Source organism: Cryptomeria japonica, chromosome 2 (assembly GCF_030272615.1).
Source record: "Cryptomeria japonica chromosome 2, Sugi_1.0, whole genome shotgun sequence".
Taxonomy (NCBI): domain Eukaryota; kingdom Viridiplantae; phylum Streptophyta; class Pinopsida; order Cupressales; family Cupressaceae; genus Cryptomeria; species Cryptomeria japonica.
Genome location: NC_081406.1, coordinates 197,328,754 through 197,344,628, shown reverse-complemented (window position 1 = coordinate 197,344,628; position 15,875 = coordinate 197,328,754). Strand labels below are relative to the sequence as shown.

Genomic DNA, 15,875 nt, shown 5'->3' with positions numbered 1-15,875 from the left:
CACGTCCAGTCGAGACATACTCCGAGTTCCTCAAAGCGTACCAATCATGCCTGGAGGTGGCCACAATTCGCTGGCACAAATGCTAGGAGACACCTCAAATCCTCCATCACACTCCCCAAAGGCCAAAAACTGAACTGAATAACTCCCTGGTGTCATACAACTGCGCGGACCTGCAATGCCTTCCGTCAAACTCTGTTTGTTCCCAACCTCCAAATCCGTCTCCCTCTACGGCTTATGGCTTCCCTGCCAATGCTTAGCTACAGGCTTCTTTCTCACAATACGGACAACCACAACACTTCCCGTGGTCTTCTATAGCTCAAAATAAACTGGGGGTCTGGGGGCAACGCCCCCAGCGGGGTCTAGGGGCAGCGCCCCTCGCGGGGTCCTGTGGATTGCGTGGTAAGGTTTCAATTTGTACGGTCAACAACAGCACTGGCACCTCCAATTGTGCGGCTGCTTGGTCTACCTGTGGCGGTCGTTTTGCCCTTACGTGGCTGTGTGGATTGTGTGGACTTGGTCTCTTTTTTTTTCTTTTTCCTTTTGCGGCTGCTGCGCGTTGGTGTGCGTAACCCTTGCTGTGCGTGTTGATCGGGCCGTGCGGTGCGTCTTCCTCCTCCTCTATCCCTTGTTGTGGGGCGGTGTTCGGTGTTGTGTGGTGGTCAGGCTGTGCGGTGGTGGGTTCATGTCTCGGCAACAACCTTCGGTGGTTCCACCGCACGGTGGCCATTTTCCCTTTTTCTTTTTTTTTTTTCTTTTTTTTTCTTTTTTTGACTGTACGGTCGCTGTCGTACGACCGTGCGATTTTTTTTTTTTGTTGAAATTGTCTAGAGAGTCTTCGGCTCGGGTCCCCTGTCTCTGGGATCGCCCTTCATCCTTCTCGGTTTTCCTCGCCCAAAAAACTCCTTTTGTCCCGTGCCTCTCAAGTTGCTTGCCTGGCCTCTCAAGTCCCCCTCCATCCTCTCGGGTCCCCCTCCAGGCTCTCGGGTGTCTGTCCGGCCTCTCGGGTTCCCTGCGTGCTTCGCGTGGTAAGGTTTCAATTTGTACCCGTTGGTGGCCAATCTATTTTCAATGGCCATCGGAAGACCTGGAACCACAAATTCTATAGGGACCACGACCTCCTTCCTGTACATAAGAAGAAGAAGAATAATAAAGAGTTTGAAGACTGCGGTCTTCCATACAAGGTTCCAATCGTTGCCAACACTCTTCGGATTCTCTACGTCGCCAAGGTTTGGGGCGTCTCCCTTCCAATATTCTTTGTATTCTGGCAGGTACACCTCTGTTGGTTGCTTTGGTTCCTCTACTTCAAGCCTGTAGCTTTGGAACATTTTGTAATCCTCCATTTGCCAGTGGAAGAGCCTGTTAAGTGAGCATACCTCATCTTCAGAACATCCCTCCAATTCGAGCACCCCTTCACTGTTCGGCTCCATCGCGTTCTTGCCCTTGCTTTCATCGGGACCCCCTTCCCCTTTATTAAAGTCCTCTAAGTCTGAGTCGGGAGAGGCGAGCTCTTTGCCAACATCTTGGGTGTGTAGGTCAATGGTATATTTCCGCCCTCCCTTCTCCATGGAAAGTGTATTTTTCTTCCAGTTGTGGTTTACCCTCGCGTTGATCAACCACGCTCTCCCTAGGATGGCATCATAGCCTTTCTTCTTCGAGGGAATAACCACGAAATCTAACAAGAATGGTTGCGTACCAATTGTCACTTGCTGGGCCATCAACAGGCCGAGTGGCTTAATGTCGTGTTGGTCCGCTCCCACCAGGTTGAATGTGCGTGGCCACAGGGTGGGCTTCCCCAGCCTCTTCCATGTTTCTTCTGGTAGTACATTCACCCCAGATCCTTCGTCCACAATGGTGTCCTTCAGAATGGTCCCACGGATACCCATTTCTACCACAGCTGGGTGTCTACCACTGCTGAAGGCTAGTAACATCGGGTCAGTCAAAGGGCTGACAGAAACCTCCACCTATGGTGTACTCTTCGAAACGGTGGTGGGAACCCCTACCTGTGGTGCACTCGACGATGCGGTGGCGGGAACCCCTACCTGTGGTGCACTCGACGATGCGGTGGTGGGAACCCCTACTTGTGGTGTACTTGATAATGCAGTGCTTTGCACATTGGTGAGGATGGCAGTCCTCAATTGTGGCATAGAGTCTAGAAGGTCTTTTACCTTTATCGGCACCTCCATCTGCAATATTTGCCCAATGATGTTATTTTCTGCTTCCGTACAGAATGATGTACTCGCCACCTCGTTGTCCCGTCGTTCGGTCATCATCTCACGTTCAATATTGGCCTTTGCCTCCTGTAATCTCTCCTTCTCCGTATGGGGGTTGGGATAAGTGGCTTTTTTCGTCTGGGCGCGGGTGATCGCCAGTACTTCTTTCTCACGAGTCTTCTCAGCCTTCTCAATGTTGAGGAGATTAACCCCTGCCTGCGGGCAATTTGCGTCCTCATGGTCGCCTGGCCCACACCAACGACAAAGGTGCTGAGGGGTGGCTTCCTTCGTGCAATCACGGGCGAAGTGCCCCCACTGATTACAAGCCCTACATTGGATAATTGGCCGGCCCTTGGCGTCATACTGGATACGGCTTCCGTTATTGTTATTGTTGCTATTCCTTCCGCCGCCGCGTCTGTTGTCCCGATATCCTCCAGATGATGCCGTTGTGTTAGTATGTTGGCCGGTACCCGTTGGTGCAGATGTTGTGGCCTGCTCCGTGAACAACACTTGGTTCATTTGCGTACCTCGGGTTTTCATGTTGTATGGGCACTCCTTGGTGGAGTGTCCCATCACTTGGCAAATCTCGCAGAATGCCTTCTTTTGGCAAGTACCCTTTGTGTGCCCTTCCTCTTTGCACTCAGTGCACCATATGTCCCCTTCGCTCCGACCAGTGCTTCTCATTATTTTGAATTCCTTTCTCATTCGCTCCATGTCTTTCTGGAGCGCTTGCACCCGTTTGCCAGCCTCGTCGTCGTTGTTGCTTTCCTGTGAAGAGTCATTGTCCTCGGATGAGGATTTATTACTTTTCTTCTTCTTTGATGTTTTGTGTTCGCTCTCCAGGTCCATCGCCCTATTATAAGCGTCGTCATATGACGTCGGGGGTACAATTTTCATCTTCCTCCGTAGGGAGGATTTCAACCCTTCAACGAACCATCGTTTCTTCAATCCATCTGCGGGTTGGCTTTCCATTTTACCCAAGAGTTCTTTCAGCCTCCGACTGTATGCTCGTACTGTCTCCTTAGTACCTTGTTTGGTACTGTATATCTCCGTTACAATTTCATTGTCATCACGAAGCAACCAAAACTCCCCCGTGAATTCCTTCTGTAGATTGGCCCACGTGGCCACTTTTTGCTTGTCCACATCGGAGTACCAATCTATGGCAACTCCTCGTAACGTGGCTGGGAACTGCTGTACCCAGTCATCCTGGTCTGTTACTCCGTTGGCGGACCAAATGGTTTCACATGTACGACAGTGCCGTAAGGGGTCTTCCTTGCCCTCCCCTGTGAACTTTGGCAATTTTTGTTTACTCGCCATCCCTCCGCTAGGTCTCGCTCCTCTAATTCCTTGTGTGCTTGTACCTGGCGATCCTCCGCCTCCTGCAACTGAACCTCCACTCGTGGGTCCTCCGGAAAAAGTTGCTGACACCGAACCAACCAAATTGCCTCCTGTACGGTACCCTTGTGCTCCCTCGGCACCTTCGGTCATACCGTCACCTTCCGGTGTCTCCCTCCGGTTGGTTGTCTCCCTCCGGTGGTCCTCTGAAATGGACAAATTCTTTAGCAAGTCTCTGGTAGTGTCGATCAGGTTTAGACTTCCCCTTGTTTGTTCCACCAACTCTTCGCGGCTTCTTACCCTACGGTGGTATTTTGGCGAACTGTAGAGTTCTCCTTCGGCACCCTCCGTGACTCCTTCTGGCAGCCCTACAACAGTGTAGACAGTATAGTTCTCTCTGTCTATCTCTGCCTCCGCAACCTCCGTGACACCTCCTGGGTTCCCTTCGGGCAACCCCTCGGCCGGTCATCCCTCGGCAAGCTGCCTTAGCCTACGCCTTCGTTCTATCTGCTGTCTGAGATTCAACGCGGTTTGTGCCACTTCCCATTCGTCACTCTGTATCTTTTTATTTTTGTCCTTATTTAATCTATTGGGCATAAGTCACTTCCATACACAGCAAACACACGCCATGTACACAAAAAAACTTTTATTTTTTTATTTTTCCCTTTCAACCATAATTTATATCAACATTGTGCCGGGATTCTTAAAGGGTTCAATTTCCCCTTCGCCTCTTGTTCCATGTGCGCGTCGTCGGTCTCTGGGTTCATCTCACTGACGGGTAGGCCCCTCGCGTTCGTGCTCCATCCGCGTCTTCCGTTCCCGAGTACGTCTAGGCAACGGCGCCAAATGTTTGCCCTCTCGGGTAAACGGTTAAATGCAGAAAGTAAATGCACAGAACATAATGGAAATACATTAAATAACCAGTCTCTATATTAATTCAACAGTCCATGTACATCAAGTGCTTATAACATTATATCTGACACGACTATCATGATGCTACTTCGAAGAAAAGGTACACAATATATAATACCCGAAGGGGTACGACACAACCGTCGCGACTCCAACTACCTACCCGTCGGCCAACTAACTGACCGCCGTAACTCATTATTACCGACGACAACATAAACATAATATAACAACATAACATAATGATTATTCCCGGCAACAGCAGTCAGGGAGAAAAAACCCAAAATTGAAGGAAAGACATAGCAAACGAACCCAGAATGCGACGAAATTTGAAACGTGATTTGAGGATGGACTGAGGATTAAGCCAGTCCAATGATTAGGCGAAATTATGCCTTGGGAAGCATGCCATAGAGTAAAATTTTCATTTTTTGACAAAAATTTCATGTAATGGTCCTTCATTTTTGAAAACAAAAATGAGGACAACAAAGCTAAAATAAAAAAAGCAAACTGTAATATCCCTTGTGTTATTTTAAGTGAATAGGGAAGGGAAACCTGTCTTTCGATTTGTGTGTTATGCAACTTAGATTTTTTTGTGTAATGCTGACGTGTGTCTCAGTAGTTTCAGTTTGATACGAAGGACATCAAACACTAATTCGTCATGAAGAAAACAACTACAAATGACTTGCAATGAAAAGTGTGATAACCATGAAATGCATAGACAGCTACATAGATATGTAATATAGCCAATTTGGCTCTCAAATATGGACAACTACTAACTCTCATTATGACAAACAGTTGTCATACATCCTCAGAAAACAGTTATATAAGATGCAGCCCTAAATTCCTTCAATCTTTATTCATATGATAGCTCAATATGACATTACCATGATCAAACACATGGACTGATATCAACGAACCATTTACAGACTTCTGAAGACAAATGGCAGTCCAAATCCAATGCACACCAAAGTGAAAATATACAATGAAGTCTATTTGCAAATGAACCTGGGATAAGGCGTTTGAAGAAGCAAGTAATATCAAGATCAAAGAACCTCCAATGTGCCAGTTCGTACTACTTCATGATTCGCCCCTGCTGCTGCATATGGAAGGTCTGATTTTTGAGAATGATCAGCAGTAAGCCCTCAACCTTCTTCCCAAAAGGATCACCTTCTCCTTATAAGGGTAGTGCTACCATGTGATGATGAGATTCGATGCCAAAGGAAGTAGTATGAGCAAAATCGAAGGGGCAACAACTGACTGTTTCTATTTTGATTTAGACTGATAGTGCTCTAATTCCTCCACATAATCACCTACAAACACCTCAAGATGAATCACCCTCGACTTCTACAAATATCTCTGTCCTCAAACTAAGTATTTGATGCATCAATGATAACAGATGAACCAAATCATGGGAAAGGAGGTAAGGTACGATCTGCTTCAGACTGTAATATTAGCTTCAACATCACTCAATTATCCTCTAAAATGCATCAAAGGAATCGCCCTTCTGTCTAGATAATATCGCTGCCTTCAAGCCCATGAAAGGATGCACTTACCATGACATATGAGCAAAATCGTGGTAGCTGAAGGTCTGATGCAAAACATCTCAGATTTGATATGAAACTCAATTAGCTCAGTATGAAGGACTGTATGTCCCTCACTCTCAAGGCAACCTTTCGGAGGATCTCACACCCCCTCAGTTATGCAGATCGAAGGGAGGTATCGTTCCCTAAGACCAAATCTGCGGACAACCCTCGGCTCCACAACCACAATACAAGAGAAATAACAAACGACTGATGCCAAAACAATGAGTCACCTCCCACTTTATCCTTTTCCTCACATGAATCGGTTAGCTTCTAGAAGCTTCTCCTTTTAACAAAATAACATTTTAATATTATTTCTTAAGTGACTTTTAATTATTTTTATTTTATACTTAAGTCAGTTTATTAATTTAATAAAATATAAAGTCATCTCACGTATGCTTTTAAATGAATATAATGAGACAACTTATATAATATTAAATTAAATAATTTAAATTTTCCCTTATTTCTCCAATAATCAAACACAAACAATTCCAGGCCAAAATCAGGGACATTACACAAACTATGCGTTCTTTTAAAAGAAGCAATAGTTTCACTTAACAAACTAAAAAGCAAAAAGCTAACTGAGTTGACAACTAAGATGACCATTATAGAATAGATATAATATCATTTTAATATAACTCAGAGAAGCATTGATTAAAAGAGCTGTACATGGATTAATGACTTGTAAAGAACATATTATATTTTGTATGATTTTATTTGCCTTTTTCTTTATCAAAATCTGTTTATATTTTACTTTGGGGATGGTAAATTATGATTATTTAGCATTGACAATTGCACGTGGATCTCCATAATCTCATTGGACTTCGTGCTATTGGGCTTCAAAAGGTGAATTTTTCGTCACTTGTATATTTTTGGTAATGGTAGGATTTTGTGTTTTAGGGAGTTTTTATCTGTTTTTGTTGTGTGTGTCTTTCATCTGTTTTGTATGTTGAAGATTCACTACATTTGGCCATTTCACCTTTCACAATTATCTTTTTATTTTATTTGAGAGGTTCTCTTTGTTTCTTTCATGAGGGTTGACCCTTTTTCATTTCCAGCCCTATCCTCCCTTTTGTCCCTAACTTGGTTTCAGGGAGAAGTAAATATAGAAACACAAAAAAATATGTAATAAGAGACCAGTCACCTAAAAGTGCAGTGAAAGTGGTCGTTTCATCTGGTTTCCTATTACTGTTGCTCACTGTTGGGTGAGAGCAAGAAATCTATAAGGGCTTCAGTGACAAGTTTTGTTGCTAACACATCGTGTTTCAACTTGATAGCTGCTTAATAGACTTGAGATAATGTTTTTAGCATGGCCTTTCTCCTTGGATACAGCTCTTTCAACAGCAATTCTTATAGCTGGATTTGTGTAATTAAAACCTAAATAGCTTCTAATGAGCCTGCTCATTCTGTGTGTTTGTGTTAAAACCATTTCATTGTTATTAGTTCATTACGTCATTGTTTCTGAGCATCATATCATAAATATAATCTATATTCTAATCTTGAGGGATCCTTTACTGAAGAAGCTTGGAGGATTGTTATCTGATTGTTAGAACACATTCATTTGTTTATGCGTTGCAACTTACATTACTTAATGTTCATAGGATTATCTTATGTTAAATCTGATTGATACATAAAAGCATTTTGATTGGAATGTTCAGGAAGCTGGCTGGAATTTGAAAGAGGAATCTTTGCCACCTGGTTGGATATGCTTGGTATGTATTACATGTGCAAAATAATCTCCATAGCTTATTGCTCATGTTTGTTTTCTTTCAATTATGCAACTAATTTAGTTGAGTTCTGTTCTTGTTATTTGCTCCTTTGGGGAAGGTCTGTGCTGCTTCTCCAAAGCAGGAGTTTCCACCCAACTTCAGAAGGCTTGCAAAAGATACATATACACCTGATCTCATAGCTGCAAGTGACTGCATGCTAGGTAATTTATTCTCATTCCTTTTTTAACAATTTAGCATGACATCTACATATAATATGTTTTTTAATGTACAGCTAGTATTATGTTCATTAATGAACAGTGAAAGAGTAAATTTTGCTCTCATTTTGCCCAGGAAAAATTGGATATGGCACTGTCAGTGAGGCATTAGCATACAAGATACCATTTGTCTTTGTTCGCCGAGATTATTTCAATGAGGAACCTTTCTTGAGAAACATGCTTGAGGTAAAGCATGAAATGATATATTATGAACTGATATGGAACTGAACTGTCTGCATTGTTTATTTATTTTTAAGTACTTGCACTAATGCTCTATGCTCTTTTAGTGTCATTGTGTAATTGGATTTAATTTTATTTTTGACAGTACTACCATGGAGGCGTTGAAATGATTAGACGTGATTTACTAACAGGGCACTGGATTCCATATCTTGAGCACGCCATTAAATTAAACCCATGCTATGATCAACCAATTAATGGCGGTGAGGTATGCTCATTATATGATTTTTGAAATTTGGTATTGCTATCTACCATCAACTACATGTGGTTTATAGTAAATTGCTTTTGCATATCCACATTTAATTGTTGATGGGATACATCAAAAGATACTGCTTTTGATTATCAATCTATTTAATTCATTTCACTGTTTTTGTTGGAATGTTTGAAACCCTTTCTATACAAGAAAAAGGCAAAAATAGGGGTCAAATAATGGCTCTATGAGTTTGAGGTGGTTATTCTTAAGCATTGTGGCTATTATATTAGTCTATTTACAGTTTTATTGTGTAGTTTGGAATTCTGAAACTTGTCTTCAAAGGGATTTTTGGGTTCAACCAGTTTCACATTGAATTTGAAGATTGAAATTCAGAAAAATAACTAATTTATCTTTGTTTTTTTAAAAAGGTGGCTGCAACTATTTTGCAGAACACAGCTACTGGAAGAGTTTACAGCTCAAACAAGGTGAGTGAATGTGCATATTTGCTAGTTAACCTTTACTTTATTTTGAATACTGTACTGTATCAAATGCACTTGAGGGTAGTCTGCATTTGTGATGCGAAGTTGGTCATATGCATATTGACAAAGAAATCACTCCTTATTGTACTCTTTCTATTGCGTCATTACATTATGTTCTTTTTATGTTATACTGTTAAAGAGTGGAATTTTGTTTTTATTAGAGTAAACAGAATGTCTATTATTGAAATGAGAAATCCTTTACGCTAGCAAGTGTAAATAAAAAGCTAAATCACATAACAATGATGTTCCTTAATTGAAAAGGTGTAATAGGCTGCAAGAAGGTCTAGCTTGCGCTTATCATCTACTGTTGAGGAGCCGAACCAACTGGAATTTTAACTGGAAATGCTTAGAGATTCACTGGTACAGTATACCCAGCTCACTTAGCAGGAATAAGGTCAACACTGGCAACTCTAGTCACAATAAATACATGGAACACACCCTCCAACTTCACAATATGTCATACATGTATACACTATCACAAGTCTGAGATTCTTAATTACAGGTGTGATGCAAAGATGTTGCAGGTATGACAGCCACCTCAAACACTGAAACTCCTAACAGGCAGAAATACACTATCCCAAGGTTATTCTTCAAGTTCAACACACAAAGTACCTTTAAACTGCAGCTTGTGTGTTGGATTATGTCATTGATGTCAAATGTGTTTTTCCGATCTCTCAGACTTATATGATAGTTGGATAATCTGCTCTCAACCTGTTCAGTGTGTGCCACCTGTGTGGCTTTCCTTGCTCTCAACTTGTGTACAGTGTGTTGTTTTTCTGATTCCAAGTGATTCTCTGATGATGTCCGTTTTTGTATCTCTGATAAAATATCTCCTTCAGAAGTTGTAACCTCTCAACTCGCATTGTCAGTAAATAAAAAATGTTCGCTGTTGTCAGTTTATTGTCAGTATTTTTTTTCTGGAAGTTTCTCGAGCTAGGAAGGAGGCGTTTTTTTGTTGTTTTTGAGCTTCCACGCAGCTATTTATTCTTAAAGAATACGTTTCTTTGTATTCTTCCAGTGGTCTTTCTGCCGACACCTGCATGAAGTTTTGGATGTATTGCTGCTGTTTTTTTGTGTGTCAGGGCAATCAGAAAAGAATATGTTATCTTCATTATCCCCTGTATAATGCTGCGAATTAGTTATGTGGTGATTGGGGATGTGGTGTTTTTGATATGAAATTTTTTTATGTGCTGTTGGCTTCAGCGTATATTTCTGAATGAGCGGTTTTTAAAAAATGGACTATGCCAGGCTATGGATTCGAAGTTGGCATGAGAAATATGTGGGATTCCTCTTCGACAAAAATGATGGTTCGAATAAATGCTTTGAAGTTATGTTTGCTGCGATGAAGTATATGTTTTTGAATGCTTGTCGTATCTCTCAGTCGTTTTTTTTGGTTTTAAATGCCTTATTTTTCTCTGTCGAACTTTTATGAGGTGGAATGATGTAGTTGATGGTGGGGTCGAAGTATGTAAGTCCAAGTTTTTTTAAAATTGTGTAGAAGAAATGAAAAATATGTGAATCGTTTGAAGTTTGTGAGCTGAGGGTTAAGTGTAGCTGGAGTTAAAAAAACGACCGAGTGATATAAAAGGTGGGAGGTCGGTTGCCTGAATTTATATATACGCTTGAGCTGAGAAAGTCTTTGAAAATTCTAAGAATGAATACTTGGCTCTGTGAGGCAGAGATTGATGTAAATGTTGTCATTGATGTCAAAGGAATTAGATGTCTTTGATGTCAAAGATGTAAGACGACAATTAGTACCGTCAAAGGTGATGATCAAAGAATTCGATAGATGTGATTTATATAATTGAATAGCTGTGATTTATATGAAGAAGACATTCAAAAGGCATCTCCATGATCAGATTAGTGATCAGTATTGAAGATGAACTCCATATATATGGTGTAGGTATACAGAGGTCAGAGCATAGTGACTGAGAATATAAAGTGAATAAGAACAAAATGAATTGACAGTATACACCAGGTTATATATATGACTGTGTAAATGCTCTTTGAAGACAAACATCATGCATACATGTACCCAGTTATAAGGGCCGATCATGTTTGAAGGCATATTAATATATAATGTATTTCCCATATTAAGAGGTCGATGTGTGATACGGAGAACAGCGAGAATGGCACAAGTACGGGCCTAAAATGTGACTATACAGTACCAGAATATATGTATGGAGGAGCAGGGACTTGAATATAGAGATAGCAGAGATTACGTTCATTAAGGGGTCAAAGGAAAGTAGCGACTGAGAGACTTCATATATATCTAACTACAATTGTATATGCAAATCTGCAAACCGACTTCATCATCAGATAGAAATTATATTGACAGTGACTTCATAACAGTGAAGAAGAATGTTTTATATGACAGCGGCTATATTTGTTACAGTGGTGTCTTCACTTGTGCAATGAATCATACATGACACTATTCAAATGGTTGACAAAGCCAATTATATTAAAAAATATGAAATACGTTTCATATCAAGCAAATTGGAATACACAAATATTATGTATGCGGAAATGATAGGTGATAAGACATCGGGCATATCACATAACTCAATTAACATGGTAGACCACCAAAATTAGATTTCAAATACTTCATGGCAGGGAAATTAGGAGACGGTGTATGCAATTAAGAAAATAGCAATCATGACTTGCGGTAAAGATTGAAGTGGGTGAGATACAGAGATCCCGTTATGGAATGTAACTAATGTATTAAAACAGAAGAGCATCGAAAACATTAAGGATAAAGCAGCGGGTCTGAGTTGGCAGCGATACATGACAAAGTGATTCCATGTAGCTTGAAGTATAGAGAAGGACGTGGATAGGAGTATGCAGCGATCTGTTAAATTCAAAGTCAGCGATTATAAAGAAGCATATAGCAACACAGCAATTCGTATTAAGGAGATGCCCAGCGATTGAAGTAATGATAAGCATTTTGGAAAGAAGTATACATACGACTACCAAGATAGCCCCGATAAAAGAGTACAGCGACTTAAGTCTTAGCGGCGACATTATATGTACAGCGACTGGAATATGAAACAATGACGATGATTATGAAATATAAATTAATGTGGTTGGCTTTGTGAAAATATTGACTCTATACATGATTATGACAGATTGTATTTCAAAGATACCAAATGATAGATTGTGGTTTTGTTGATTTCAGACCATCCATGTAGTCAATGCTAGTATGTGGCTCACAGAGTATGTAGCAGATGATCCTTTGAATTATACGCAAGTAATATGTGTTGAAGATCGCCGAACTATTAATCCATAATAGTTATCGTTGGTCATGAAAATACTAATCACGGGTAGTGAGTATAATAAATAAAATCTATGGCAAACAAAACCATTGAAAAGGATTATTGATGGTTTAATAATTAAAACCGATAGTCATATTAAACAAAAGAATTGTGTATCGGTAATAAGACATGACTGATAAATATTCAAATCGGTTCATATTACTTAATCTAACGGATGGTTATATAATTGAATGAATGTGATTTGGAAAGGGTGTTAAAGAAGACAATACGTGTAATAAGAGGTGCAGTTTCATAAAAGGAATTAGAGTTTGTTATTTAAGGACGTGTCTCTTTGTGTAGATATGTCCCTTCAAGATTTATGAGAGATATAAAAAGGAACGTGAGTTATATGGAGGTTATGAAGAGTGTATAATTCAGAAATAATTTTCAGACTGTAAAGAGTGGGAGATGTGTGAAATAAAATACAAATAAAATAATCTGAAAGTAATGTAAGAAGAATAGGAGTGTGTGGTGTGTTATTCTGAAAATATAATCAGACACAAGTATCGTTGGGTGTGTGTAAGGAAGAATATGAGGAAATAAAAATAGTTAATAATGAAGAGTGTCTCAGATTTGTACTGATAAATATATGCAGTCTATATACAAGAGTTAAGTGCAGAATATGTGAAAAAGTATCTATGCAGATGTTGATAAAAGAAATGTGATGGATATTTTGCAGATATAAAGAAAAATATTTGTATGAAAGATAAGGCAGAATTTGAGGAGAGAAAGACTGTCCATCATCTGTTGGTACAGCAACATTTTCAAGGTGGAATATCAGACTTATGAGAAGTGGGTTGGTGCTCACTAATTCTGGGTTAGGGAGTTGGTGCTTCCAGTGGGTTGGTGCTCACAAATTCAGAAGTGGGAGTTGGTGCTTCCAGTGGGTTGGTACTCACGAAAATTCAGATTTGGGATTTGGTGCTTCCAGTGGGTTGGTGCTCACAAAATCAGAATTGGGAGTTGGTGCTTCCAGTGGGTTGGTGCTCACAAACATAGGGGTTGGTGCCTCTAGAAGGTTGATGCCTACAAAATATTGTAAAAGAAGAAATATATAAAAGCATTAATTTACCATGGTTTTCTCCCTTAAGGGTTTCCACTGTTGATGGGAATAATCATTATGTTATGTTGGTATATTATGTTTATGTTGTCGTCGGTAATAATGAGTTACGGCGGTCAGTTAGTTAGCCGACGGGTAGGTAGTTGGAGTCGCGACGGTTGTGTCGCACCCCTTCGGCTGTCATATATTGTACCACCTCCGAGTGTTGGAGGACATGTAATGTTGACGACAGATTATAATATGAACATCCTTTGACATTAATGGCAAGCTTATTCTGGTACTTCTCTTGTATTTGCATTGTGCATTACTGTTCAGTTTCTGTATTCTTCCTGTTTACCTAGTGAGGTAAACATTTGGCGCCGTTGCCTAGACGAACTCAGGAACGGAAGACACGGATGGCGCACAGACACAATGGGCCTACCTGTTGGTGAAGTAAACCCGGAGAACCGACGACAGCAAATTTTACGAGAATTTCATGAGCGCCAGGATGACGGACGTAGGGAAGACCGACGAAGGACAAATAATCCTTAAATTGTGAAAGGAGAGAAATAAAGAACACTGTTAGAAGCAGAAGAATTATGTTGATTGTATACAAAAGAATGAATTAATAAAGACGTGTTGTGTTTTGATTTATGTGTTGAGAAACATGAAATTGTATCACAATTAATGCCCAATTTACTGAATAAAGACAGAAATAAGAAATTAGAAACCGACGAGTGGGAGGCTGCGCAGAAGGCTTTGATTCTGGAACAACGTGTAGAACGTAGACGGAGGCTGAGGCAACTTGCCGAAGGACGACCTGCCGAAGGGTTGCCCGAAGGGAACCAAGGAGGTGTCACGGAAGGTGCAGAAGCCGAGGGGAATTTCTACGCGTCGCCAGACTACGGTAGAGCGAGAAGCCTTGAAGAGTTTCTGGAGGAAACTAGGTTACGGAGAGAACTAGTTGAAGAGACTCGAGATCGGTTCAAAAACTTATCTCTCACACCACAAAGGGAGGATCACCGAAGGGAGCCGGGCACGGGTGACGACGAAGCGCCACAAAGGGAGGATCACCGAAGGGAGCCTGGCACGGGTCATGACGAAGGAGGAAGTAACCGCACGGTAGGTACAAGGCAGAACACCGTACCTTTGGTCACCACCACAAGAGGCATCAGCGGCATCGGAGGGAGCAGCACCGGAGGGCAGACACAGCCACAACCACCTCCAAGTAGACGATTTCCATCAATGGCGACCAAACAGAAGTTACCCAAATTCAACGGGGATAGCAAAGATGATCCCGCACGGCATTGCCGTACATGCGAAACCATCTGGACAGCCAACGGGGTGACTGACCAGGGTGAATGGATGAAGCAGTTCCTCGCCACACTGAGAGGAGTGGCTATTGACTGGTATGCAGACTTGGATAAAACCAGTGTAACTACGTGGGATGAATTGAAGAAAGCATTCGAGAAGGAATTCCGGCTTCTTCGGGATGATAACGAGATAGTTTCCGAAATCTACGGAACAAAGCAAGGAAAGAAGGAGACCGTACGGGCGTACGGGCGCCGACTAAAAGAGTTAGTCGGGAAAATGGAAAGCCAACCGGCCGATGGCTTGAAGAAGAGGTGGTTTGTCGAGGGTTTGAACCCTAAGCTACGACGGAAGATGAAAATTGTGCCTCCAACATCCTACGACGACGCATACAACCGGGCCATGGACCTGGAAAGTGAAAATAAGACGGCCAAAAAGAAGAAGAATAGATCTTCATCATCATCTGAAGATGATGACACATCGGAAGAAGAGAGTAGTAGTGACGAGAAGCCGAGGAAGAAAGTCACAGCCCTTCAAAAAGATATGGAAAGGATGTTAAAAGAATTTAAGACAATGAAGGGGACTACAAGTAAGGACGATGAACTATGGTGCACGGAGTGTAAGGAGAGCGGCCACACGAAAGGTGCCTGTCCCAAGAAGGCATTCTGCGACATCTGCCAGATTATGGGGCATTCTACGAAGGAATGTCCATACAATCTGAAGGCACGTAACCAGCAAGTGCTCTTTGCACAGGAGCAGCCATCCACATCGGAGGCAAACAATAATGCATCATCTGGAGGATATCGGGACAACAGACACGGCGGCGGAAGGAATAGCAACAATACCAATAACGGAAGCCGTATCCAGTATGACGCCAAGGGCCGGCCAATTATCCAATGTAGGGCTTGTAATCAGTGGGGGCACTTCGCCCGTGATTGCACAAAGGAAGCCACCCCTCAGCACCTCTGCTGTTGGTGTGGGCCAGGCGACCATGAGGACGCAAATTGCCCGCAGGCAGGGGTTAATCTCCTCAACATTGAGAAGGCTGAGAAGACTGGTGAGAAAGAAGTACTGGCGATCACCTGCGCCCAGACGAAAAAAGCCACTTATCCCGACCCCCGTACGGAGAAGGAGAGATTACGGGAGGCAAAGGCCAATATGGAACGTGAGATGACGACAGAACGACGGGACAACGAGGTGGCGAGTACATCATCCCGTACGGAAGCAGAA

At 41.8% G+C, this 15,875-nt stretch overlaps 1 protein-coding gene across 1 annotated transcript in view; it reads left to right on the top strand.

Annotated features, from left to right (window-relative positions):
- Window positions 1-15,875, top strand: part of LOC131072802 (L-arabinokinase) — a 249,262-nt gene that overhangs the window by 95,159 nt on the left and 138,228 nt on the right. Inside the window, exons 10-14 of the mRNA XM_058009061.2 lie at window positions 7,690-7,743; window positions 7,859-7,961; window positions 8,092-8,201; window positions 8,341-8,460; window positions 8,874-8,930. Of these exons, the coding sequence (XP_057865044.2) occupies window positions 7,690-7,743; window positions 7,859-7,961; window positions 8,092-8,201; window positions 8,341-8,460; window positions 8,874-8,930 (444 nt within the window). The remainder of the gene's footprint in view (window positions 1-7,689; window positions 7,744-7,858; window positions 7,962-8,091; window positions 8,202-8,340; window positions 8,461-8,873; window positions 8,931-15,875) is intronic.